The sequence below is a fragment of the Schistocerca gregaria genome, chromosome 1, assembly GCF_023897955.1.
Source record: "Schistocerca gregaria isolate iqSchGreg1 chromosome 1, iqSchGreg1.2, whole genome shotgun sequence".
In the NCBI taxonomy this organism is placed as follows: Eukaryota; Metazoa; Arthropoda; class Insecta; order Orthoptera; family Acrididae; genus Schistocerca; species Schistocerca gregaria.
The window spans coordinates 198,547,126-198,575,049 of record NC_064920.1 but is presented as its reverse complement, the minus strand read 5'-3'; the positions used below and the strand labels follow the sequence as shown (position 1 = coordinate 198,575,049).

Sequence of the window (27,924 nt, the reverse complement as noted above, 5' to 3'; positions counted from 1 at the left end):
AATTGTGTTTCCCTGATGGTTCTAAGAATATATATGATACCAAAACTTTATTGTGGTTAATTATCTTCTTGTTAATGAGTTCGTTAGAGATGGAACATGTCTTCACAGAAATGTTGCTGAGTTTCACCTACAATGCCTTAAAGAAAATGTTACAAAACTTGAAACAAAGTGACCACAATGGGATTTGTTGTGACAGTGCCACGACATTTAACAGTGCCGCCACGACAGTACGCGCAAATGGCAATAGAGGCGCTCTGCAACTCGGCTGAGCGCGGGAGCGCCACCTAGCTACAAACGGCGCCGGCCGCATGTCACGGCATGTCAGTCGAATAAGAGATACTGAGTTGTTAAGATGTAACCAACTATTGTTTCTAAGTGAGAGTGTTTGAATATCCACACAATTATTGGTGATTAAAGGTTATAACACTTTTTGGCGACAAGGTTGGATATTTTCACTGCATTGTGGATTTGTGTGTTCGTGACGGGGCAGACATGGAACAGCTTATGCAAGCACTCATCGAACAACAAACACAGCTGACGGCTGCTATTCAGGCACAACAAACACAGCTGACGGCTCAACAAACACAGCTGACGGCTGCGATTCAGGCGTTGTCAACGTCGCTTCCTCATCGTCTGTCTTCCTCTTCTCCGCCTCCATTCCCTCCTTACGACGAGGCCGCTGAAGACGTCAGGATTATGAGAAGCATTTGTGGCAACACTTCTTGGCTTTCGGTGTTGTCGACACTCCTATGTGTAAGTCGTTATTTCTATCTTGGATTTCCCCATGGATCTATCAGCTGCTATCTCAGTTAGCCCATCTGTGGGAACCTGCCTCTCTGTCCTTCCAAGAAATGTGTGACTTATTGTCTAACTATTACCGAAAAAACACCCACGTCGTTGGCGCCCACATAGCGTTCTACCGGTTTGTAAACAGCCCCATCAATCTTACCGAGCTTGGGCGGCGGAACTACATGGTCTGAGTAGGAAATGTCAGTTTGTCACGGACACTCATCATGAATCTTATGCTGATTCAATGTTTAGGGATGCTATTCTACGGCTTGCTCCTGATAAAGAAGTTCGGCTACATGCCCTACAACTGCCAAACCCGTCGTTGTCAGAAGGTCTAAGCACCGCTCAATCCTTTGAAGTGTCTCACGCTGCTGGTGTGCAAATAGACGCGTGGTGTGATGTAGGCACTGTACAGTCAACTTTCGACAGGAACAATTTGCCTGTTTCACAGGACAATGAAGATGTGGCGGCGGTTCACTCGCGTAAACAACGTCGTGTTGGGCCGCAACGCTCGCAGCGAAAACAGCAACCAAAGAAGCAGGTTCATTCAGCACTTCCTTCTTGTCCACATTGTTTTGTACAGCATGACACGGCCGCGTGTCCAAAACGTTGGGCCACGTGTAATTCATGTAGGAAAAAAGGCCACATTGCTTCTGTGTGTCAGTCCCCTAAAGTTCCTGTCAACGAGGACGAGGCATCAGACATGGATGTTAACTGTGTGCTTTCTCAAACAAATAAGTTGTTTGTTACTGTTCGCGTTCTGGATAGAGACATTCACATGCAAGTGGACACTGGCTCTGCAGTAACTCTCATTAATTCTCGCACGTATTTGGAGTTGGGCTCCCCTCCCTTGTCTCCAGGTATGCAAAATCTGAGGACTTATAATAAACAGAAAATTCCTGTCATTGGCCAGTTTGATGCTTGTCTCATTTTCACTATGAGATTCACTATCGCCCCATGGTCCAGCACGCCAATGCTGACACATTGACGCGATTGCCGATGGGCCCCGACCCAGTTTTCAATCGTGATGAACTACTCTGTTTCCACATTGATGAGGACGAATGTCGTGCGGTCGAGGGTTTTCCACTTACAGGTACGCAGGTCGCGTTGGCTACTGCACGGGACCCGGTCCTGCGTCAGGTGATCAGTTTTGTTCAACGGGGTTGGCCAGACAGGACCAAGAGCTGGGCATCGGATCCCCTTCGCAACTACCATGCCTTGTGCCTTCGTCTGTCTGTTCATGATGGTGGTGTTCTTCTGGCCACGGATGGCGCACCTCCACGGGTCGTGGTGCCAGCCTCTCTTTGCAAAGATGTTCTCAAACTGTTGCATGAAGGCCATTGGGGTATTTCTCGGACTAAGTCCCTGGCCCGCAGGCATGTTTATTGGCCCGGTATTGATTCAGACATCGCCCACATGGTTGCTGCATGTGGTCAGTGTGCTTAACAACTGGCTGCACCTTGCACAATGCCCTCTCCGTGGCCTGATCTGGTGCAGCCTTGGGAACGGGTGCACGCTGACTTTGCTGGCCCCTTCCTCGATACTTATTGGCTACTGTTGATTGACGCCTTCTCGAAGCTTCTGTTTGTTGTTCGATGTCCGTCGCCCACCACTGCGGCGACGACGCTGGCTTTGTCCAAAATCTTTGTGCTAGAAGGTCTTCCATCCACGATCGTTATGGACAATGGCCCTCAGTTCTCGTCACAGGCCTTCCGTGATTTTTGTACTGGACAAGCGTTTCAGCACCGCCCTTCCATCCGCAATCGAATGGGGAGGTCGAGCGCCTTGTCCGCACTTTCAAAAGCCAGATGAAAAAATTCCTTAGTGATTTTTCCACAGATGACGCTCTGCTGCAATTTCTGAGTTCTTATCGCTTCACGCCTCTGGGTGATCGCAGCCCTGCTGATCTCTTGCATGGCTGCCAACCGCGCACTCTGCTGCACCTGCTTCACCCTGTCAGGCCTTGTGCTGTGTCCCCTAGTGCGATCCTACTGCAACAACACAATATTCGCGTATGAGGTGGCGAATGACCACTCTCAGTCGGCAGGCTGTAACCCGCTGAGCAGCGCTGATGACGCAGACTGCCCAGTAACGTCCCACACGTGACAAGTAATGCTATTGGACAGAGATAGAGAATGGCATCTCGGGGTCTGTCTCACTGTCCACCAACTGTAAAAAAATTCGCCTACAAATGGCCATGAGATGGCCAAACAATGCGGTGCGGAATGTCCCCCGCCTCCCCCCCCCCCCCCCCCACCCCTCCACCTGCGCCTTGCTCCGGCTGTGGCCGTTAAACGATAGCGGCAGGCTTAAGCTGTGTTGTCAAAGGCGCGACAGCGGGAAAATACTCGGTGGGCGCCGACGTGTGGGCACGAGGGTATGGATCTCGCCCTAAATGGATTCCAGGGGTGGACAAGGCTCTTCGTGGGCACCGGCTTTGTGAAATACATATGGACGACGGCATGGTTGTATGCCATTATGACCAGATGCGCCCACGAGTGGTGGCCACACCGGTGCCACCGCCTTTTCCTTCGCCTCAACCACCCCGAGAAGCCAGTCCTGTCACTGCTGCCGATCTACCGTACGTGTTGATGCAGCCGACGTCGCTACCGCTTCCGAGTATGCTGGAACCGGCCCCAGTCGTGACACCGCCTTTTCCGGGACCCATCTCGCTGGAGCACACCCCCAGGTCCACGACACCTATGGATGCTGCTCCGGAGTTTTCACCCATCATCTCATCCAGGAGGCCTGTTCCACGCACGAGCTTCCGTCCTGGACATTTTCGACCATACTCTCGTGTCTCTCCGCGGAATCTTCTCGGGACCTCACAAGAGGCCATGGATGTCTCCGTACAGTCCATGTCTCCAAGGAAGTGAGTGTTTTTTTTTTTTCAAGGGCAGAAAAGTGATGTGACAGTGTTATGACATTTAACAGTGCCGCCACGACAGTACACGGAAACGGTGATAGAGGCGCTCCGCAACTCGGCTGAGCACGGGAGCACCACCTAGCTACAAACGGCGCCGGCCGCATGTCACGGCACGGCAGTCGAATAGGAGATACTGAGTTGTTATCATGTAAACAACTATTGTTTCTAAGTGAGAGTGTTTGAATACCATGCAATTATTGGTGATTAAAGGTTATAACAGAATTTGACATCAGCTCTCCTCGAATAAGAGAGAAATTTAGTACCCATGTACCACCATATTCAGTCAAGAAATAAATGTTTGTATAAGTAATATAACTAGTCTATTTGATATGCTTCAGAGCTACAAACATGATCTTCTATGGAACTATAGCTAAATAATAATTACATATGAGTTTCAACACTTACCTTTTTATAGATTTTAAATGAGATACCAGCATGCCTTTCAAATGAGAATGAGTGAGTACTACCAAGAGATTTTTGTGGCTGGGCTAAGAGCAGAAAATCATTCATCAAGAATGCAACCAGTTCTTTCCCACTTTTAGCCTGATAAAATAAAGAAATATTTTAGTTTCTTTGTAAGCATTCATAAAAGAAAAAAGTATCTTCATGTTTCCTTCCACATACTTTATGCAGAATGCCATGATGAAGGAATTTTCTGGGTCCTAGAGAATTTGTAAGAGAATTAAAAATTAACTGCTCCTCCAAGCCATCACAATGGATATGCTCCTGAAGCCATTCTAATCGTTCTGAGTTCTCTTTTTCTCTCACACCTTCATTTACCTGAAAACAAAAGACATGAATGGACTAATTCTGTACAAACAATGTAAGGCAAAATAGGTACAAACAATATATAGTTAAGAAAAATTTGAGTAGTTCATCGAGTGTGGTTATAATAGATTGGTGCATAAGTTCATAGTGCTTTTGTTTTGCATTGTGGTATTCCAGTTGCTATGGTTTATTTATCAACTATTTTTTTATTTGTAGTTCATTCACTATTGGTATTTGAGTTTACATATTGTTATTTTGTCATTTGGAGACAGTAAGTGGAGCTGTGGACACCAAAAAAGGGAGTGACAAATGGTGAAATCTGATAATTTCCAACATATTCATCTATATTAGTTCAACAGAATAGTCACAGCAGCAGTCATGTATGGGGACAACACCATTGGATAAATCATGGAAAGAAAACAGTTTTCTTGTTTTAAGAAGGAACAGTTTGACATTAATGATTCTTGATCAGGAAGGTGTTTGTGATTTGATAAAGATTGTTTAAACACATTAATCCACAATGATCCATGTCAGTGTACATGGGAACTGGAAAATGTGATCAACTGTGATTGTTCCACCATCATGCAACATTTTTGTGCAATGGGGAAGGTTCAAAAATCGGGTGTATGGGTACCACATGCTCTAAACCAAAATCACAAAAATCAGCTAGTGGTTATACGTGTATCCCTCTTTGCTCATCACTTGACTTGTTAAAAACACTGACCATTCCTATGCTGTATCATTAATGGTGATGAGAACTGATGCCCTAATGCTAACATAAGAAAAATAAAGGAATGGTTGAGCTCAAACAATGTAGCAACTCCTCATACAATTTGCCGAGATGTAACCATACCTGCTAGCTGCTGTGGCCGAGAGGTTCTAGGCACTTCAGTCTGGAACTGTGCTGCTGCTATGTTCGCAGGTTCAAATCCCGCCTCTGGATGTGTGTGAGGTCCTTGGGTTAGTTAGGTTTAAGTAGTTCTAAGTCTAGGGGACTGATGACCTCAGATGTTAAGTCCCATAGTGCTTGGAGCCATTTGAACCATTTTTTTTAACCATAACTGCTGACATTCCTTGTCAACAGCTGAGACGTCTTGCTCACACAATCCAAGAACAATGACCAGGAAGACTTCGTGAAGTGGGAAGTCATTCCATACCCACCTTATTCACTTGATCTTGCCCTCTCAGATTTTCACCTTTTCTGCTCTCTATCAAACAACCTTCAATGAACTTTCTTTCCACATGAAAATGCACTCCGAACATGGCTTGACATGTTCTTCACTTAAACACCATATAATTTTTATAATCATGGAATTGAGACGTTACCTATGTATTGGTGGACTGTTGTAAGTACTAAAGGAGAATATATTATTGATGACTAAAGTATCTATTATGAGTATCTGTTGCGTTTATTAAACTTATGGAAAAAAGTTACGAACTTATGCACTAACCTAATATATAGTACCAAATTTTATTCCTTCATGAATACCTGTATAGACCCAGCCCAATTAAGTATAAATAATGAAAATTTCCAATCAGTCAGTCAATTGACAAAGTGGGAAGGTAATAACCACTTATTTCCAAAAGTGGTGTGATCAACATGAAGTGTCTTCAAAATAAAATATTATTTGATAGAGAATGACGGAATAGTTATACAGAAAGTTGAAGAATAAAACATTTCATAAGTCAAGGATCTTTCAGCAACAGTATTAAAAGTATTCGGTGATGTAATTTTCCCATTAACACCAAAACTTTACAAAAGTTCATTGAGCTTCTTATTAACTATAGAACCATTGATTTGAAGTTGACATGGAAATTAATGAGATTTATTCAGTTTATATTTTGCAGAAAATTTGTAAAATTGTACCATATTCAAAACAGCATGTCAGACATAATGTACTTGCCTCATAATTTTACTCATTGATGGAAATGATATTGAAAGTCATTAAAAGTTAAGCAATGTAATGCCTCCTGTGGTTTTTGTTTCATCTCTTTCCCATCATGAAAATGCCCTATGCATCCATCCAGTATGTCCTGTCACAGGCATATCCTAGCTTATTAGAAGTAGGCCCATCTATTAATGCAATCATTATCACATGCTAACTCAACTGAAACTTCCGTACTGCCTTCTATATGGGCATGACTGTCAAACAGCTGTTTACCTGTATGAATGACCACAGCCAAACTGTGGCCAAGAGCAGAGTTGACCACCCAGCAGCAGAATATACTGCTAAGCACAACATGCTTGACTTGGATGCTTCACAACCTGTGCCATACAGATTGTCCACACAGTACCATTGTCTTTAACTTACATTGATAGGACTGTCATTGCAACACATCTTTCAAATCTACAATATTCCTAGCATCAAACTCTAATACCCCATGTCCCACATCCACCTCCACACCGTTTGCGTGCCTCTCACCTAACCCTATTAATTTACACTCACATTTTCCTCTCCACAGTGTACCTCTTCCTCTATGTTAAATATCCTTTCTCTCAACACACTCTTCCTCTTCCCTGTGTGCCACAAATGAATCCTCTTGCATGCTGCAGGGAAGTCTCTACCGTGTCATATGCCTATCCCATCTCCTAGCAGCCTCTCCCTCCCAGCCATTAATCACCTCTCACCCACTTGACCAAACACAACCTCTCACCATAAGGGCTGCAGTATCAGAAGAATGTAGTCAAGTGTTTGGTATACAGTGGATAACTGCATTGAGAATTCCTAAAAGAGACGAAAAAAGATGGATCTGTGGATACAGTAGAGTGGAAGATGTAATTAAGACAGTATTGAGAATGAAACAGAGGTGGACAGAACATGTAGCCTGACGAATGGATGGCAGTTGAACCAAGGAAGCTTTTTTACTGAGCTCCAAGAAATAAAAAAGACTGATTCTGAGATGACATCCTAGTGGAAGGCGGCTGTATTGCATTAAAAATATACAGCAGCAATATGGGTGTAAATAGCTGAAGACTGCAATGAAAAGGGAAGTCTGGAGGAGTCCTTTATTGAACAGAGGGTGTCAACTGGCTGATGATAATGATGATGATGATTGTGATGACTGAGGGACAAGTGTTTCATTGATATCAGAAGAGAGTGAATTTGAGTGATTTGTATGTTCCTTGGCCTTTAGAAGTAGTTTATAATACATTATGAAGAAAACTCTCAGGTTAGTTAGTGTCCCCCTGTAGCAGCTACTTGAAATGTCAATTCCTGTTATCACTACAGTCTTTAGCCCCCCCCCCCTCCCCCCCTCCCACCTCCTCTGCCACCACCAGTCACATTAAATTTTATTTGTGGATGTTTTAGTTCTGCAAATAATCCTGTCAACTATATGTAATACTAATAAAAAAAACTAAAAAAAAAAATCCTCAGATCATAGGCGTCACTGGATGCAGATATGGAGGGGCATGTGGTCAGCACACAACTCTCCCGGCCGTATGCCAAATTCCGAGACCAGAGCCACTACTTCTCAATCAAGTAGCTCCTCAGTTTGCCTCACAAGAGCTGAGTGCACCCTACTTGTCAACAGCGCTCGGCAGACCGGATAGTCACCCATCCAAGTGCTAGCCCAGCCCAACAGTGCTTCACTTCGGTGATCTGATGGGAACCGGTGTTACCACTGTGGCAATTTACATAATATTAATATAGATTAATGATGCTAATGATACAAAAATTTCTTTACCTGTCTACAGAACTCTTCAGCTTTGGCTAGTGCTTCCTGCAAATTCTGGTGGTCTGGATGATCTGCTGGAGTGTACTCCAAAATCTGAAGAAGAGATGGACATAATTTGCATTTGATTTGATCATAATGCAGAATTCAGATACAAACAAAAATATAAATATAATAAACAGTACTTTTAGAATGACAACAGACATATCCTATTAATAGAAAATGGCAAATTTGAATATTTTTTAATGCTGTGCGAACTAGATCACATAGTCTGGCAGCAGAAACCTAGGAGGTGGAAATGAGTTACTCACAAACTTTTATCAGGAAATCCACTCAAGAAGACAGCAAGTAAACAAAATCTGGGTTGGGGGGCGGGGGCAGAGGGGTTGCAACTAGCAGTGCTGGGTAACTGTAGATAGACAACGTAACATTAACTTATTTTGAAATTTGATTATTTCCTCACATTACCTATAGAATTCCTTTTGCAGTTACAGATTGGAGATTGTGAAGAATTGCAAAGACGTTTATGTGCTATTTCGAAAATACTCAGGAACTCCTGTGCCAGTCAGAATCAGAATCACAGGTTACTGTAAGCTGCAAGAGAATCCAGTCAATGATCACTGCAAGGGCCACTGCATACTGACCTCCACAAACAATTGCAGGCTGATTCAAATATGACAATTCTTTGTCACAAAGGCTGTGTATCAATGTACACATCAAAATGGCATATCACAAAGTTTATAAATATATTCATATTACTGTAAGAGAATCTGGGATTGAAATACTGGAAAAATGTCACCATTCTGAACTTCCAGCTTTTGATTTTATGCAGTATTGTATATTTCATGGCATGCAATGCTTAATGGAAAGAGATGGCACACATCTTGGTTGGTGAAGAGCAGTTAAATCGGGCAGGACAGTTGATCATGGAGAGAGTAAAAAAAGCTTTCAAGCATACTATACTTGATACATGCAATGAGGAGTGTCAAATGGATGGACAAAGTCAGAATTATAATCAAGGGAGCTGCTACTGATTTGCTTGTACATATGCTAGATATGATGTTAGCAGCAGATGTACATTCACGGGAAAGCTTAATGTTGCTGCAGCTGCCGAAGCCAAGAAGAAAGTGTATATACAGAGGGCAGTGGTAGTCTGGAGCACAAGACTGTACTTAAGAAATCGGTAGACCATTTAGTTGTGATGTTGAGTCAGTACCAAACTGTGGGACCATGAGAATACTCAGATTCTGAAATACAGCATACTCATAATTTTGGCTTGTGCTAGATAAAAATAGTTCTTTCACTGAAAGAACAGCATCGCAGATCATTAACGAAACAAAGGAACTACCAAGGAGAATAGATATATAAAGAATGACCCTAAAAATGAATTTGGTGTCCTCTGAAGTGAGTACTTCACTGCTACAACTGCTGTTACATATTTCTGAAAGTCTTGATGGCACCTTGCCTACTGTCGTGGTCACAAGTATGATTACAGGTGCTACAATACATTACCTGACCATGTTACTTGCTGCAGCTGATATCATTTTGAAAAAGAAAGAAATGATTAGGAAATTAAATGACTTTGGAGTGTGCTGCTCACATGATAAAGTTTACCGTTTCACATCATCAGCTGCCATTTCTGCAGCCAAAGGGAATATTTGGGGATATTTCTCTGATAATAATGGTGCTCTTATACAGCCAGTAGTATACAATTTTGATTGGTGAATTTCATGATGAAATGGTCAACTTGTTCCATGTTACTTCTGTTAACCCAGACTGCCTTTGTGAGTAATACTGCTACAATGTCTAAATCAGAGAATACCATCCCTTGTGTAATAAAGAAAAAGCTTCAAAATCATTTTTTTTGTTGTTGCTGATGTTGAAGCTCAGAAATACCATGGTCCTATGAAAGCTTGAAAGCCACAAATTGAAATGATAAGAACAGGGCAGTGCCAACAGGTATTGGAAATGCAAGACTTATCTGTTTGCAGAGTGCAACAGTTGGATTGCCAGTTCCTATGTGCCATTGTTTCAGAAGAAGACTGCACAGAATTCAATGGATTCAAAACTCATTTGTGTCAAGAACAAGGACACACACTAAGGCCTATGACCACTCCGGCGTAAACACCCCTTGTCAGCCTGATACCTTCACACCCTGACACCATGCTCAATACTGTGGTGGAGGTCAAATGACTCACACTGATGCATGCCAAGAATATGTTGTGCTTACAACAGACCAGGCATTACACTGAGTTGCAGCTGGATTAACAGGGGTCTTACTTCATGCATGTAACAAGTTTGTTCTATGGCTAGTGGGATGCACACACTCATGCATTTCATTGGTTGTGTTGAAACTCTTAGGGAAAACAGTGGTCTTCAAGAACTTATCAACAGTGCATGTGGTGGTGTGGCTCATACGCTGCTAGGAAAGAAATTTCTTCAGAATATCCATGCACTACTAATTGTAACCAAACAGCTGCTGAGAAATATTTTGAAGGCTTAAACAATTAGAGGCGATGCAGACCTTTCAGCAGCATTGGAAATGAAAGTGGCATTCAATGAAATAACTAAGTGGTGGGTAGACTGTTTTATCATGCCAGTGTTCATAACAGTGGCCTTCATTAGAACCAAACAAGAAGGAGATTTTCCACTACATCTCTGGGCAGTGGAGGAAGTCTTTCCCTATGTTTTTTGCAGCTAACCACTTCAACTGTGTGAGGTATTGCTTGTACAATTGAAGACATGCGAAAAAATGGGCTAACCCTCATATGCAAAAGCTTGGAGATAAGTGTTGCCATCTGTTGCTGGGAATGGGGACTATCAAGACTGACACTGGTCTCACCCCTAAATATCGCACTAAGATATTTAGGGGTGAGACCAATGTCAATTTTTATACTTTCCGTACCCAGCAACAGATGGCAACACTTCTCTCCAAGCTTTTACATCTGACGGTCAGCCCATTTTTCTGTATATGTCTTCAATTTGAGATCTGTGGAAATACTACCTGAGCATGTCTTGCAGAAATTTCTGAAGGACAGTATGTGATGCGACACAAATCAGGATACTAGAATGCTACTTGGAGTGACATGTTCACTAAAATTACACTTATGCAATATGGAAATGTTGAAGGTGGCAGTGTGGGTCAAACTCATAATTCACCTATGATGACAATATGGGCTCACAGTTTCCATATCTGCGGTGAACTGCTTGAAGGCAAACAAGATGTGCAGAAATGACAATGAAAACAGATCTGTCAGATATAATCAGGAAGAGACTGCAGTTAGGAAGAAATCTGATCATTGTGGGCAAGAGAAGCTATGCAAGGCACATGTTTTGGTACATCTTGGACAAAAATATACAATGGAAACATGTTGTTAGTAACAAATTGGGGGAAAAATCATATGGTCAAATTTCTGACAGTGTGTTTAATTCCATTATTTTTTTGTTTTCTTTCTGTATTTTGGCATTTCAAGACAATAAAATAAAATTGTCCAGCAGAGCCACAGTTGCATCCATCGAATATTGCTTTTACATATCTTTTTCACGAAGATAACCTCATAAAATGTTGAGTGGAAGCCATTTTCACCTCAACAGCAATTTTTTAATTCTGCCACTGAATCTGGGAAGAGAAAGAAAAGGGTTGACGTTAACACCATGTTCAAGTAGAATATATTAGGGATGGGGGACATGCTAATGCTGAATGAAAATGGCAAATGGTATTGGTCTTTCCTTTCTAGAGCATCATTGCATTAGGAAAATTATGGTTAACCTTAAAAAGAGAAGAGGGTCTGAAATCCTCTAATGTCTTTCCAGATTTAGGTTTTCCATAACCCTGAATCTGAAAGGGCACACAGGAATTTCAAACACTCTCCTCTTGTATACCAATCACAAGCAGCATTACTCAGTTTAAATTTGGGTTAGATATATACTTGTCATTGAAACTGAATTCCAAAATATACCATTTGCAGGAATTTGATACAGGAAAATTTCTTTTCAGAATGTACACTAGAGACACACACTCTGGTGTGTCAAACTTAAGGACAAAACTAACATCAGCATGATGTGTCACTGCCACGTAACATAGTCTGGTGAAACTTGGACCATACATAACAATAGCTGCTTCATATGGTACAGACAGTAACAGAAAGAAATATGTAATGAAACTGAGCCATGGTAAATTTGCTGTTTTGAAGACCGCACCGCAGCATCTAGTGTGAAGCAGTCGCCCTCCGTTTCTGGTGGTGGTGCCGCTGTGGCAATCACAGTTTTGGTGTCTCCCTCTGGTGGAAAAGGGGAAAGGTTGCCTGTTCATGTGCATTTAAGGGACGCTATGAGCTCGCTAGGGGCGAGTCTGGTCAGTTGATCAGCCGGGTCACAGTCAGTGTCTGTCTGTCATCCGGACTGCTAGTATGTGTTAGGCTGCCAGTCTGCTTGAGTTTGTTCAGGCAACGGTCATTGGCAGTTGGATTGGGCAGTTGGTCAGTTGGAGAGAGTCTGGATCAGTCTCATGTCACCAGTTGCTGGTCTGTTTCTCGTTCACATTTGTGCGGCAGTTAGTGTCTGTCTGTTGTCGGAGGGCTGGCCGCCAGTCTGCTCGATTTGCCCGGGCAGTGGTAATTGGCGGTTGGATCAATCGGTTGGTCCGTCGTGCACTGAGACACAAGATGACTTGTCCACTTTGAGCGTCGGCGCATGTGAGGTCGCCATGTGAGTCCAGTGGGCCGTGCCATATAGCAGGGGGTAGTGGCCTCACGGTCGACATGAGAGCAACAGGTGTCAACCCACGACATCGGGCTGGCCGGTGCAAGCTGCGACGCCATGAGACGGGAGATTGGTGCGCCTTCCTGCGTCCATTGAAGCGGCTGGCAGTGGATGGTTCGGGAGAGCCTTGGGAGTGCTGTGCCAGGTCTTCGCCAGAAATTGCAGTTTATTAGAAGTTAAGTGATTGGAGATATGTTGTTTTATTTACTTGTTAAATTCTACTTGTTTTCTTGGTGCGGTCACCAGCCACTTTGTTTTGGGGTCGTCCCACCATTCTTCTCCATTTGCCCAACTGCCAGAAGGTGGTTATTTATGAATTGGGTGGTCCGTTTTTCTCTTGTGGAGTAGGGGTGGGTTAAAGCAATCTGTAGTTCGGGTTGTACAGTAATCTCCCTGTCAATCTGCCATACGTTAATAGCTGCCTCTGTCATGTTTGTTGGATTCAGTGTTAACAAATTTATTGCTTGAAGTGTAATGGCCGAATTCCTGAAAGATGTTTTTATCTTGCCTATCATCTTCAATGGCTGTATATGTGTAATGTAGAGCATGTTTGTATATTTTATGTAAGACTGCATTTCATGGGTTTTTTATTTAAATGGTCATTTTGGTATATAAAGTGGCCACCCTTGCAACATAAGAGTCTTTTTTTTTTAATCAAGTTACACCTTCGGTGCCAAGTTAATATATACTTTTTTTTAATGTTAGTGTTTTGTACCATTTCCATCTCTCCTACAGGGTGCACAGTTTATGTGCTTGTGTGAGTTGTTAAAATTTTTAGTTTAAAGTAATCTGGTGTGTTGCAGATTTGCACCAGTGTAGTCTTTCAGAGATTGTTGTGAGCAGTCATGACTACGGCTGTGTCACAAGGCAGCGGCAAGGTTCTCAGCCCAAAAGCTCATGCTGTCAAAATTTGTTCTTTCTGACTCTGAATAAATTATAACTTGATACTTAGAGGGTGCTTTTTGATTATAATTTTAAATCTGTAAAAAAAAAGGGGGTGCTTTTAGGAATAAAATTTCCATTTGTTAACCCACACAGAGAGAGTGAGTGAATGAGTGAGAGAGAGGGGGGGGGGGGGAGGGGGGGTAGTTTAGCATCTTCTGAATCTTAGAGTTCGGGAACTATTACATATGTGGGTGTTTGTGTTTATGTGTGTGTGTGTGTGTGTGTGTGTGTGTGTGTGTGTGTGTGTGTGTTTTGGCACTTTACAGGTGCTTAATGACAAGGTTATCAGTGAGGAATGAATGTCATTGAAATGGTTTAAAAAAAATAGTAATAAAACAAAGAAGAATAAATCACACAAAAATATACTATCTCACATCCCTTATGATAATGTAAAATCAATGAGGTGTTCTAAAATTGTTAATTAAAACATAAGATATACAGGAGGAAAGCTAAAATAATGACACAGGTAAATGCAAGTGGCTGATCACTTACAAAAAACAGGGATGAGCCAGCCCCCTGACCAAAGACTAAAAAATTCTCCTATAATTTTTGGGAACAAGCTGCACATGTCACAAAACCTTATAAGCTGTAACACATTCATCTGATTACCAGTTAAAAGATAGGAGGAGCTGCTGTGCTTTTGTCTGAATATAAAACACAGCCCACCAAAATATGGCCCACTGTGATCTGTTGATCTGCACACCACAGGCACTACATATTGGAGGGTCCTCTCAATGAAGCAAGAAGCTGTGTGTCACAGGGCCTCGTGCTATATGAAGATGAGCGAGAAGGACATCATCCCATCTTTGTGGCTCGAACGAGGCGCACCATGGCTGAGTTGTAGACTTTACAAGATGCAGCTTATTGTCTGCAATTTCCAGTAATTCTTCTTCCAATCTATCTATGTCTCTGTACCTCAACAGTGAAGTGATAGCACCTAGGGATATAGCACATAGTACTTTCGGATTAGTGCAACATGTCTCCTTCACTGCTACATCTGATAATTTGTTCTTGTTAATACCCATATTCTCTGGTAAACAGCTGAAAGACATCTCCTTCCCCAGCCTCTGTAGATGAAGAAAGGCATCCTGTATATTCTGGACTATTTTATTTCTTGGGTACAAGTGTTGGAGAGAGATAAGGGCGTTCAGGGAGTCAGAACAAAAGAGAAATTTAGTAGTCACAACACATCACATTTTCTCCAGTGTCCTCAAGTGCTTCAATCACAGTAAATTCCTGAGGTAATCGGATCTTAAGGAAACGATCAGGGAAGACAACAAAGCAACCAATGGAGCCCCCCTGTTTACACCCATCTGCCAATACAGCTATATAGTTGTGGTGCTCATTTAAAATGCATAAAATGTGTTATTAAAAACAGATACAAGAATGCAGTCTCTCCAGTATCACATTAAATCTAAAATTATTCTGGGCCACTGTAGTAACTAAAATAAATGTAAATGTCGTGTGATTAGGGTCTCCTGTCGGGTATACTGTTCGCCGGGTGCAAGTCTTTCGATTTGACGCCACTTTGGCGACTTGCGTGGCGATGAGGATCAAATGATGATGATGAGGACAACACAACACCCAGTCCCTGAGTGGAGAAAAATCTCCGACCCAGACGGGAATCGAACCTGGGCCCTTAGCATTGGCATTCTGTCACGCTGACCACTCAGCTACTGGGGGCGGACTAGAGGTGGCAGTAAGTTCCAATTCTGGATTTGGGTTTTAATTTGTCCCACATCAAGAGACTCCAGCAGATGCTTCACATGGATTTTAAATGACCTCATTGCTTGTGGACGATTAGTAAAAAGGTGTTCCGTAGTTGGACAGACAACAGTCTAGAATGTAGGTCAATTGGGAATAGTGAGGAACTTATACACGTGACACATCATGAGGAGTGGCTGCTGGATGTTTTGTAGCGGTTCCCCAGCCTCAGCACACAGATTGATGGGGCAGGTCTGTAAGCTTGATTCCCTCATGGTGGATAACGCCAATGTTCTTCAGGTAAGAGGGTCTCATTGATCTGTACAACTGTACATCTAAATTCTAGCCATGATCTCACAAAAGTCTTATAAACCTGGAACTGGCATATGCTGTCCACTCCTCAAGGCATGTGGCTATGACACTTTAAGATATTAAGAGGTTTCTGGGTCATTTAGATATGGTAACCACAACAGTTTGGAATAAAAATGAGTCCACATAACACAATGAGTCTTTAAAATGTAGAATGGTGTCCCTCATATGCAAGCTAGGTACATTAAAAATATGATGAAAATGAAAACAAACGAACAAACACAAACACACACACACACACACACACACACACACACACACACACACACACACACACCTTTGCTAATTACTCCTCCGTCCTCACAGTAAGTTGCAGCTGATGAGTCACTGTTGTAATGTTGGATGGGGTATAGAAAATGGCAAAACTGTCCACAAATAAGGAGCATTGCACAGAATTCCTTACCACAAACACTATACTGTTAATACATACAGCAAGAAGGTGACACTTAAAACACTTTCGTGAGGAACACCATTTACTTGCTCAAAACTATCTGATAACATACCACCAAGTTTGTGATGAAAAGAGTGTTTCCATAAGCAGGAGCAAATGAATATGAGGAGGTGGCCTTGAATGTCTCATTGGTGGTGCTGTCTGAGAATGTCGTGCCTCCAAATAGTGTTGTATGACTTTTTGGTGTCAAAAAATATTCCTATACAATACTGCTAATGTAGGAAGGTATAAGGATAGCTGTCTCACTGTTGTCATTAGTGGATCAACATCTCTTGAAATGACACTAAGAGCTGCAAGGCTCTGCCTGGTCTCCAAGATGCAGACCATATGACGATTGACTGATGGCTCCATAAATAGCTCGTTAAGGCGGCACCACAGTAATTACTGGGATATTCAATTCTTTCCTGGCTTGAGGAGAGGTCTCAAAATAGCCTCTCTCCACAATCTGGGAAACTGTCTTGTCTGCAGTTCTGAATTAAAATATTTAAGGAGGATTTCCTTTTATGCTGCTTGCAAGTATCGCAGCTTGATGTACTGGATTTGGTTATGACTTGGTGCAGTACTGCAAGCCTCAGTGGCAAACCCAACTCCCACATGGAGAAACAGCAGTTGAGGAAGGGCAGTTGTAAGACTCAGAACAGTTAGAGCTGAAGTCCAACTCGCTCCTCTCCATAGTCACGTGGTAGCAGCAGAATGCTGGATACTGGATGGCAGTGGCAGCAGTTATTGCAAAATGGTCTACACTGTCTTGGTGAAATTTCTGGGCATTATTTGTAGACACCCCTGCTTCTGTGTTGGGATAAAGCAAGAGGTCTATAGCTGAGGATGACCCAGTAGTAAGAGAGAAGTGAGTGGGATTGTTCATGTGCACAGTTACTGACACAGGATGCACAGTTCCTCAGACATCCTAATGCTCTCAAAACTCTACTACTAGGAAAAGTACAGTGTGAGCCCCATAATAAATTAAGGGCATTGAAGTCTCCCAATACAAGAAATGGTCACGAGAGTTGGTCCATAAGATATGTGAGAGCCTCAGAATCTATCACTTCCTGTGGTGGCAAACAAAAAAGAGCATACAGTTGACTTCACTGGCAACTGCTTGTAGGTTAGTAACCAGGGATAGAGCACAGGAGCGGTATGGGTAATTGACAAACATAGTTACCCCTCCCATTTCCTATTTCCCAGTCAAGCCATCCTTGTGGGGGATGGCATAGTGTCGAAGCATAGGGGCATCAGTAGATTAAAATGTGGTTCTTGTAAGCATGAGTATAGGGGATATTCCTGCATTAGGAGTGTAAGTTCCTCCAAATGTGTCTTGAACCCATTGATATTCCATTGTACTGTGGGAGCCATTTACTGGTGAGGGTTTTCTTTCATCCTGTCTCTCCGCCAGATTGGGGATACTGCAAAGGATTGAGGCTTAGTCTGGGGATTAGATGGTTGCCTCAGGCAGATTCGCGTTCTGTCTCCAAAGTAAACCATTAGAACTGTCAGAGAGGATGAGATCTACATGATCTGACCATTTACGATTGGTCTTCTTTTGAGGCTGACACTTCCAATTTGATTTGTTTGCTAGAGGAGGCTTTGTAGGAACCTCCGCAGCAGTGATAATGACAATGCTAACCCATTTATTGGAGTCTGCCTTTCGAGGTGCCAGATGCTCAATATTGGCAGCAGCTGTAGCCTTTAATGATCTTCTGGGAGGAGCTATGCACTCTGAAACAATAGCATCTTTACAACAGCATTGACAAACACAGGTAGCAGTGCTGGCACTAGCAATCTCCAATTCTGTAGAGGTAATTGCTTTCAGATTAGACATTTTAAGTCAGTGAAGTAATGAAAGTGGGAGGCTGTATGGCCATGTAGAGCTTTTTGGCTTGACATACAGGATATGCTTTGTTGTTTTGAGCTTCTGTGTCTTCCTTTCCTCAAGGTAGATGCTGCAATCTCTACTCCAGACAGGGTGATCCCAGAGCAATTAGAACAATTCGAGCAAGACAAGCAAACAATGCCTCTGTGGGTGGCCTTATCATATTTGCTGTAAGTGGCTTCTCCTTTAGATGTTACAGTGGTGTGGCCATGTACCAAAACACTGGCATTTAAAACAGCGCATTGAGTTGGGGACATAAAGCTGCACACCTGCCTTGGATGCTCTGGAAGTGTTGTGATACTGAAGGTAAGAATAAATGAATCTAATTTAATCAGGTCACCATCTACCAGTTCCATTGTATATATCAATGACATCTCCTTGAGCCCACTCATCTATCAGTTCCTCTTTGGGAATATCAACAATATATCCGCATGACACAACACCTTTGCTGTACTTCAAGGTGTTATGTAGCTTCAATTTGAATGCACATTTCCTTAGGCACTTAGATTTCTGGAGGTTTGATGCTTGTTGGGAACTAGACATTTGCTCAACAGTGCCACATTTCTCAATCGATTCACAGATTTCAAAATGTCAGCAATGCCCTATTAATCATTTTGAATGGAAAAAGGTGAAACACTTTGAAAGCTACCTCCTTTCCTTGTAACTGCTAAAAATGCATTCTGTTCTGTAGCATGTGTTCTGTTGCAACAAACAAAACAAATGCCTGTGTCAGGAGGACTGGCTACACAAGCCCCCTTGTTAGGTTAGGTGGATTCAACTGGGAGCCACAAGCAATGAGTATGAAGGTTCCATACTGATTCCATGAGCAGCCAGGCAAATGAGGATCCACCCAGACAGAGCACCACATCACTGAGTAAGCCATATACAACTGTGGTATGGCTGGTTCCCCAGAGGTTGCCAACTAGTGACTGTTCCACCTAAAGCCACGTATCTCTCTCTGAAGAGCAGCTCACCTTGAGAGAGGTTTTTTTTATACACATTTTACCAACTTTGCAGTCTGGGTGGTTGAGCCAAGATCTCCATTTCCTGTGACACACAACATTTCACCACCAGTCACCTGCTCAAGTAACCTGGGTTTGCTAAGCCCATACCCAGCAAATGAATACTGAGCTCCGTGAGGTGCTTTCCAGACAGAATGAGAAGGGGTGCACATGTAACTTTACCAAAAAATACCACGGACGCAGTGGGCATTACCACCTCCTATTCCATTTTGCAAAGTAAGAGGAGAGGAATGAGGCAAACCTTGTTGAAGCACTGTGCCTGTATATGTCTGAAGTTATTTAAGGAAACCATGGAAAACTTAAAGCAGATGACTATCAGCAAATAGGATTCAAAATTCTCACTCCTAAACACAAATCCATAGTCTTGACAAAGGCACTGCTTTGTTCAATAAATGTGATAACATTGTGGAAGTCTTGTAGATTGATACAGCAGATTCTTGATATAAGTTTAACACAAAATGACAGGAACTAAAAACTAATATCAGGAATGAATAAATTAAAAATAGTCCTTGAAAACAAATCAATAAGGAAACTTGCAGGAATATTCATATGAAAACCAAATACACCAAATTTCACTCTTTCCTTAAACTGCAATAGTTCAGAACATTTATACATTAAGTAATTTATGTGACAATTATTAATGAAACTAAGAAGAAAGATGAATACAAAAGAACACAGAAAAAAGAAAACTTAATTGAAATTATTTAAGTTCAAGAAACCAGCAAAACTGAATGACACGCTCAGGACATCAATGAGGTCTTTATGTAATTTAAATTCCAAAGACTGCCCGTTACAGAATTTATATTATTTGAGACTCAACTGTGCTATAGAATATATATATATATCCTCAGGCACTTACCTCATACACATAAGAAGACTTTCACTATTTTTAAATCTAATTTTAAATCTTCAGTTTGCTGTGGTCAGTGTGACCAAGTTACAGTAACACCCTTAGCCTCAGCCCCAAGTTAGACAGTTTGAATCAGCGAGCAATGCAGAACATGTAGCACTATATAGACTGCTAGAAAAAAAATTAGTACACCTGGAAAGGTGATGTCAAATTTGATGTGACGGGGAATAGTAGCTGTACAGATAATGGTTTGAATGCTGTCTGCCAAGAGACAGTGTAGTGGTACAGCTACCAGAGCACCATCTGTATCCGCCATTTAATAAGGAATGCTCATAGTTAGAAGGCTCAGTGTTGTGAAGACATATGAAGCAAGCAGCAGCCATGCAACGGGTACACATTTGTGTGTCCTATAGTCAATGGATTGCAAAGGAGTGAGATGGTCCTTTCACTGAACTGCCACACAAGTTGAAAATGCTGTGTCAATTTATGATGATGCTGGTATCAGTGCTCATGTGAACATCCTCATACCCTTAGACAAGGTTTGGGGCCACTCACACAGCACAGATGTGCACAAGGATTACAGTATAGTAAGGGCAGCAGTGGCAGATCATACAGCTATCACAACACAGATAAGAGGGCTTGAGAGCCCAGATGTGTCAACAAAAACCATTGAGAACCAGTTATTAGTAGTGGGAGTATGGCCACGCACACCTCTAGCTTGCCTTCCACTCACACCACAGCATCAACGTGTGTGGCTTGACTGGTGCAGTCGGAGGATAATCTGGAAGATGGTATGGTGTGCCATGGTCTTCAGCAATGAAAGCAGACTCTGCCTGCATGCAAGTGTTGGTTGTTTGTGCATACAAAGTAGACCTGGTGAGTGCTGTCTCATAGAATTCATTCATCCAAGACACAGTGGCCCCATCCCAGGCCTTATGGTCTGGGGCACAATAAGCTCCATTTACTGTCAGTACTCCTGGTGGGGACACAAACTAGTGCTCGGTATGTGCAGAATGTTGTTACATGTGTCATTTTGCTGTTCTTGCAACAGGAAGTTGGTGTTGTTCCAAGAGGATAGTGCTTGCCCACACATTGTCTGTGAAACTCAACAAGCTCTGTAAGATGAGCAGTAACTTCCCTGGCCACCATGATCTCTGGAATTGTCTCCAATTGAGCATGAGACAAGAAGTGATTTGCATGACTCGTCAACTGACAAGTCTTACACAACTACATGAAGAGGTCGAGCAGGCATGGTATAATGATTCCCAGGATATTATTTGTCACCTGTATGATTGACTGTATGCCAGAGTCAGTGCCTGCATTGTTGCCTATGCAGGCTACACTACATTCTGATATGGGTGTTTCAGTGTGGGTCGATATCTGGTACTGCCTGTGCTATTGATCTTTAAATGTAACCATTTCATGTACCCCATATGTACTATGTTGCAACAATAAATTTTGAGTGAATTGGAAACCTCTAAAAGGATGTACTTTTTTTTCTAGCAGTGCAGTTGATGAGTAAGTGTAACGATGCAATAGGGAAAATTCCAATCCCAGTCAAAGACTCTTGCAATTCCAGAACTCAAGAAATTGTTGGGATTGTTTGCCTACAAAATTAGGACGTTCACAGTTACTGAATGGACAAATTATCAGCTCACAATCACAAGAAAAAGTTGCAGAATGAAAATAAATGAGAACAACATATTTTTAGTACAAAAATACATTCCAGCCATTAGTGCTCGAAAATGATTGCTAGTTTTTCTAATGAATGGATTAAATTGTGAAGTATACCTTCTTTATGAGAAGAGGATATTTTGTTATCCTTTGCATTGGTTTAATAAGAAAGCTGCTAAGTGGCATTCCTTTCGTGCGAGGGTCAGCCTGGCACTGGCGAACAAGTTCACGAAATTCCACTGATTCTTCTGTAATCTTCTGCAGAAATGTAGCTGCACTGAGCTGGCAGCTACAGAAACGGATGTATGCAGTCATCCTTGGGAGCTGTAATCAGTTTCTTGCATGAAATTTATGTTCTACACATTTACAATTTATTGTTTGCAACTTAGATTGATTTTTGTTTATTATTAGTACTTTTTGGACAATGAAGACATTAAGCTTGTAATTAAACAGTTAAGTATAGTCAAGCGAATACATCTGCATTTATATCTGCTGAAATATTCAAAGTATGTTTTCAAGTATACATCGAATTTTCTGATTTTAGACATACAATATTTATGGACAGGTGCAATTACCATTTATATAGATTGGAAGGCCAAAATATGTCACACTAGAGTTGTAAAATGAATATGTTGAGATCTGGACTCACATTTTAGGAACTGTGTACTACATAACTGATATCTATTCCATATAACTGGGTTGTGCAGTCTTACTGATTCCATACAATACATGAAATATTTAAAGGTTTGTGTGTTTATCATTGGGCATGATGGTACATTATAAAGACAAAAATAAATAATTTGAAGACAACCATTAGCTTAGAGTTGATAGAGTAATCTCTGAAATGTATTTCTGAGCCTCTCAAGTGATGCTGAAACAAAACTCTCACCCTGTCAACCACTGAAAAATTGGATAAACAGATAGAGCTGAAACTAAATAATTATTAAATACAAAGGATACACAATCAAATCCACTGCAACATGGGTGTAAGTACTACCAATGATTGATGACTGGATGCAGTGATGTAGCTTTCAAATGGAGCCCTACAACAGTGTAAAATTGAAGACCTACAAGGAAAACAATTACAAATCTCTATACTATTAATTGAAGGTATAATATACATAACAAGACATGATTTCAAGTTTTTATACCGTGAACAACATTGTGTTGAGAAGAGGGGTTGGGGTTGGGGTTAGGTTAGTGTTGTTTAATGTCCCATTGACAACGAGGTCATTAGAGACGGAGCGCAAGCTCAGGTTAGGGAAGGATGGGGAAGGAAATCGGCCGTGCCCTTTCAAAGGAACCATCCCGGCATTTGCCTGAAACGATTTAGGGAAATCACGGAAAACCCAAATCAGGATGGCTGGAGATGGGGTTGAACCGTCGCCCTCCCAAATGCAAGTCCAGTGTGCTAACCACTGCGCCACCTCGCTCGGTGGTTGGGGTTGGGGTTGGGGTTGGGGCAGGGGTGGGAGTACGGGAGGAGAAGTGGGAGGGAGAGGGAGCTCTTGTTTCACACATCTTAGGACTGAAGATAACAATTGTGAAGATAATTATTATAGTTACTTTAGCAACCAACCACTAATGTTAGGAAAATAATCCTCAGCAACTTCTCTTGGGAATCAAGCTCCCATGATCTGGCTATTTATGTCAATTGAATGTTTGGCATCCCAAACCACTGGTATATTATCAAGACTTATATTGACCATTAGCATGACAGCTGACTTGAAATATCAGTGCTTTTGATCATTGCCAAATCATTGATGTCTCATGCATGAGACACTCCATCCTCAAGGTAGTGCAACTATTGGACTTTTGACATGCTACTGTGACAAGGCCATACTGTGCATACATTCAAAGAACCCCAAGTGCCGTAAGAATCAAACATTTTGGGCAGGAAAATACCAGTGACAAGAGTCATCATAAAATCTTATGGTTTGTAACAGGGTGCCACAATAAAGCAAAACACTAAGTGTGTAGAAGGCACCACCCAACCATAAAGGTACCTCTGGAGTGCACCCAGAGATTAGCATGGAAGTAAGAACATGTTCCCTGTAAGCTCAGAGAGCAGGAAAAAGCTGCTTTGACATGTGAGGAGGTGACATGCAAAGACAAACATGTCCACTAAATGCAGTTTTCACAATCAACATAAAACTTATTTCAGGCATACATATGAATGAAAATAACATATTTCAATGCAGACATCTTTCCTTTGTACCAAAAGCAGTTTATACCTGCACATCAAATTTATGATGAAAATATTGCTTTAAAAAGTACATTTAAACATGGACATGTTCTCATTTCCATGATCCATTTGAACTTGTTTGTCTCTGAGTGAATATCAAAAGCAAATATCTAGTTTTCTGAAAATACCTTAATCGTACTGTAAAATGCTTGCTGTACTATATAACATTACCTATTTGTTATAATTTAGTATGTGGTACCATGGAAAAAAATATAAACTGGCAACTACACATTAAGATTCAGTGTTTTACTGGGAGTTCTGACTTTATTGTTGCTTCACAATTATTTAAAATAGTTCAAAGCATCATAACTGAATACAGCGACATAGCAATGGCATTACCTATGACTGTAATGATTGTTTAAGGGAATGTTACACTTAGACATATAAACCTGCAGCATTTTCTAAACAATCACAAACAATTTCTTCAATGTATTGAACAACATGAGTATATTGTCAATGATGAATGTATACCATCTTAAGTCTTCTTGATTTTGTTAGTCTTCTCTGAAAATAGTTTACAGAAAACCAACAATACCTTTCTTATTGTCATCTGAAACTGGATTGTTAAGAAGTACTTCAGCTTATGATTAAGAAAAGAGTTTTGTAATGATGCATCTGAATTTTGAGATTTCCACTCTTGTACATCTTGCTGCAACCTCTAGAATGAAATTGCCTCGATATCAATATGAATGTAACTCATAGCTTTGTACTTATATATGAAAATTCATATTATTTCACGTATCTAATCTCACTTTCATAGGCCTTTAGACAGGGATTTCATGTCTATCACTCTCCAGTCTTCACCAAGGTTTCTTACTTCACCCACTGACTGGTAGGCCTCATTATATTCCTCTTTTGTTACAACTGTTGGCCTTTTTCATAGAAGCTTCTCTACTCTACAATAAATGTAGTCAGCAGGTAAGTAACAGTATCCTCTTAATAATTATTATTAATATTAGTAGTGCACAGTATTATTATGAGGGAGTGGAGAGGATAAACTGATGCTTTAAGCTGCTGGAATGAAATCGTGTGACTGGAATCAGTGTCTCCTACTGGCCACAACTGACTAGTTCTCCTTTGCACAGAATGCATATGTGGACAGATATTTTCACATTATAGTATCACAGCACATATTTGATTTTACTTAAACTGCATGATGTACTTAGATTCTGCTTATCCTGTATGTGCCATCTCATTCCATCTCTCTCTCTCTCTCTCTTTCTTTCTTGTGGACATGTTTACCTTTACATGTCACCTTCTGATATGAGATGCAGTAAATATTGGTATAGCAGTGTCACGGTACCATTATGTTGAGGTGCTATTTAGGCAAATGGGGCATTGTCTGTGGGAAATGTTTACACTTTACACAAGGCAAAACTGGGATCTGATACACAGGCCATCACCTCGTAGTGGCAAATAACACAGGCACCTGCTGTTCAGTTAAGTGCTTCTAAGTCTGTCTCTCTCTCTCTTTCTCTTTCTTTGCAGACAACCTATATATTCAGCAAGACAATGGAACATTGCACAGCTTCCAAATAGTAAGATATTGTCTTCAGGAGCTCTAAAAAGCAGTAAATCTCTGGCTATTATTATATTTCAACCAAAGTACTTAAATCTTGAGCTGATTTTGTGGTGTCCCCCGAGTTATCTAAGTAACTAGTCAATGGGTCAATGTGTATATACTAAAAAGACTTAAGTATGCAGTAGTAACACTCATTTATATAAGTGGAGATAAGCAACTAAGTCTAGTGACAGACTCATCTGCAGTTGTAAGCCTGCTCTGGATTTGGATGTCCTAAAGCCCTTTATCTATATACTTTTGTCATCAGCAAACATTAAAGATTGTGGAGAGTCCTCCTTTCAGCCTACTAAATCATTTATGTAGGTGAAGAATGTCTCAAATATTTTGAGAAGGTAGCTTACATCAGAATATACATCATCATTCTTAGAATAATTTTATTAAAATCTAAGTTTGGTTTTCATAAGTACTCCTTAATGGAGAAAGCAATATGAAAACTCACGAATACATTTCTCGTAGAACTAAACAAGAAAGATTACCCTCTTGGCATTTTCTGTCATTTTGTCAAGGCCTTTTATTGAGTGAACAAAAAATTCTACTAAGGAACTCGATGCATCTCTGATTCCAAACTATGTTCTGTCCTTGGTCCCCTACTAATTCTTATATATAGATGGTGAACTGTAAATGAGGAAAAAAATCCAAGGACTGCATGCTGCTGTGTACAAGTGACAGACCATTGTTAACTTTGTTCTTCTGAATGTATTGTGTACATTAAATGATCAAAAAGTCAACAAGAAACTGACAACCCTGATGGTCATGACATGTTATTCACCCACAGATGTATAACATAATACACCAATGAGCTGATTTGTATGCGCTAGCATTTGGAAGATACGAGAAAGAACAAATCCCATTGTAGTGTATGCGGAATTGTATCAGAACTTACGAACAAGTCATTGCCAATGGTGACAGAGTTAGGGAATGTTTGCCCTATAAATGGAAAGAGTGGCCATTGCTAGAAGGAAAACTGTGGCATGCATGATGTGTTTACAACAGCACTGAGCTGTTCACTTTAGCTGGTATCACCACAACAATAGCTACTAATGAATGTGGCAAAATTTTATATCATGGCAACTTTTACAATTGAGGAAAACACTGACATCCACCTCACCTTTGGGCTTACCGATGGAAGAGATGATGTTGCAAGACAACTGTATCATAGAGGTGTCTTACATGGCGCTTAGCATTTATAAAAATATTTTACTTTATGGGTAGGCACTTCAGGGAGTATGGTGCATGTGTGGCACCTCAGGATTTAATGGCTGGGGCCAACTGTTGATGTTCAGTGCAGATGATGAAGAGAACTAGTTAGAAACTGTTGTGGAAGACCAAAGAACAAGTACCAGGTCTCTTGACACTGCAGTTGGAATATCACAATCTACTATTATGTGAGTACTGTACAGAAACCATTACTATCCCTTTCACATGCAGAAGGTACCAGCAAAAAGTGGACTTCTGCAAATTCATCCTGCAAATTCATCTCAGGCATGACCGGCATTTTTCACAAACAATTCTGTTCACAGACAAACCCTATTTCATGTAGGATGGTATAGGGAATTTGCACAAGTGGACAGAAGAAAATCTCCACAGCACAGTGGTATGACGGTAGCAACAATGATGCAGTGTCAATATCTGGCGTGGTATTATTGAACGGCTCTTCATGGGGCTGCTTGTGCTACCACTAAAGCTAACAGGAGAGCGATATCTGTGTTTGCTGGATGCTATGTTATTAGAATTGTTGGAAGACGTTAATTTGGCCTCACATGTTAACCTGTGGTACATGCGTGGTGGAGCCCCACTCACTTCAGTGGCACAGTGTGACACCACCTGGACAATTCCTTCCCTTCCAAATGGACTGGTTGTGGAGGCCAGCTAAATTGTCACAAGCTTAATCCACTGGTTTTGTTTTTTTGGAGGCCACCTGAAACTATGATTCAGGAAGGAGGTATTGTTGATATTAAGATCCTGCAATGCAGTATACATGTTGATGATATTATGCAAAGAGATAGAGACATGATGGATTGTGCTGAGCAATTCTTTCAGCAAATGTTCAAACTTTACCACAAACACCATGGCCATCACTTCAAGCAGTACTTATGAAACACCACTGCAGCTTCTGATCAAGTGTTTCTATGTTTGTTTAGATTTGTGCTGTTACACTGTATTCATCTGGATTAACTGAGACAGGCCTGAGTAGTCGTATTTTGTATTCTGATTCTTTATAGTTGTTCCTTAAGACTAAACATAGGACACAAAAACCAAATAATGAAACATTCATGCACAGTAATGCTGTTAT

At 41.3% G+C, this 27,924-nt stretch overlaps 1 protein-coding gene across 1 annotated transcript in view; it reads right to left on the bottom strand.

Annotated features, from left to right (window-relative positions):
- The window catches only part of LOC126336676 (intersectin-1), a 300,485-nt gene that overhangs the window by 41,800 nt on the left and 230,761 nt on the right, over window positions 1–27,924 (bottom strand). Inside the window, exons 29-32 of the mRNA XM_050000627.1 lie at window positions 21,922–22,128; window positions 8,171–8,254; window positions 4,340–4,495; window positions 4,121–4,258 (exon numbers count right to left, since the gene is read on the bottom strand). Coding sequence (XP_049856584.1) covers window positions 4,121–4,258; window positions 4,340–4,495; window positions 8,171–8,254; window positions 21,922–22,128 — 585 coding nt within the window. The remainder of the gene's footprint in view (window positions 1–4,120; window positions 4,259–4,339; window positions 4,496–8,170; window positions 8,255–21,921; window positions 22,129–27,924) is intronic.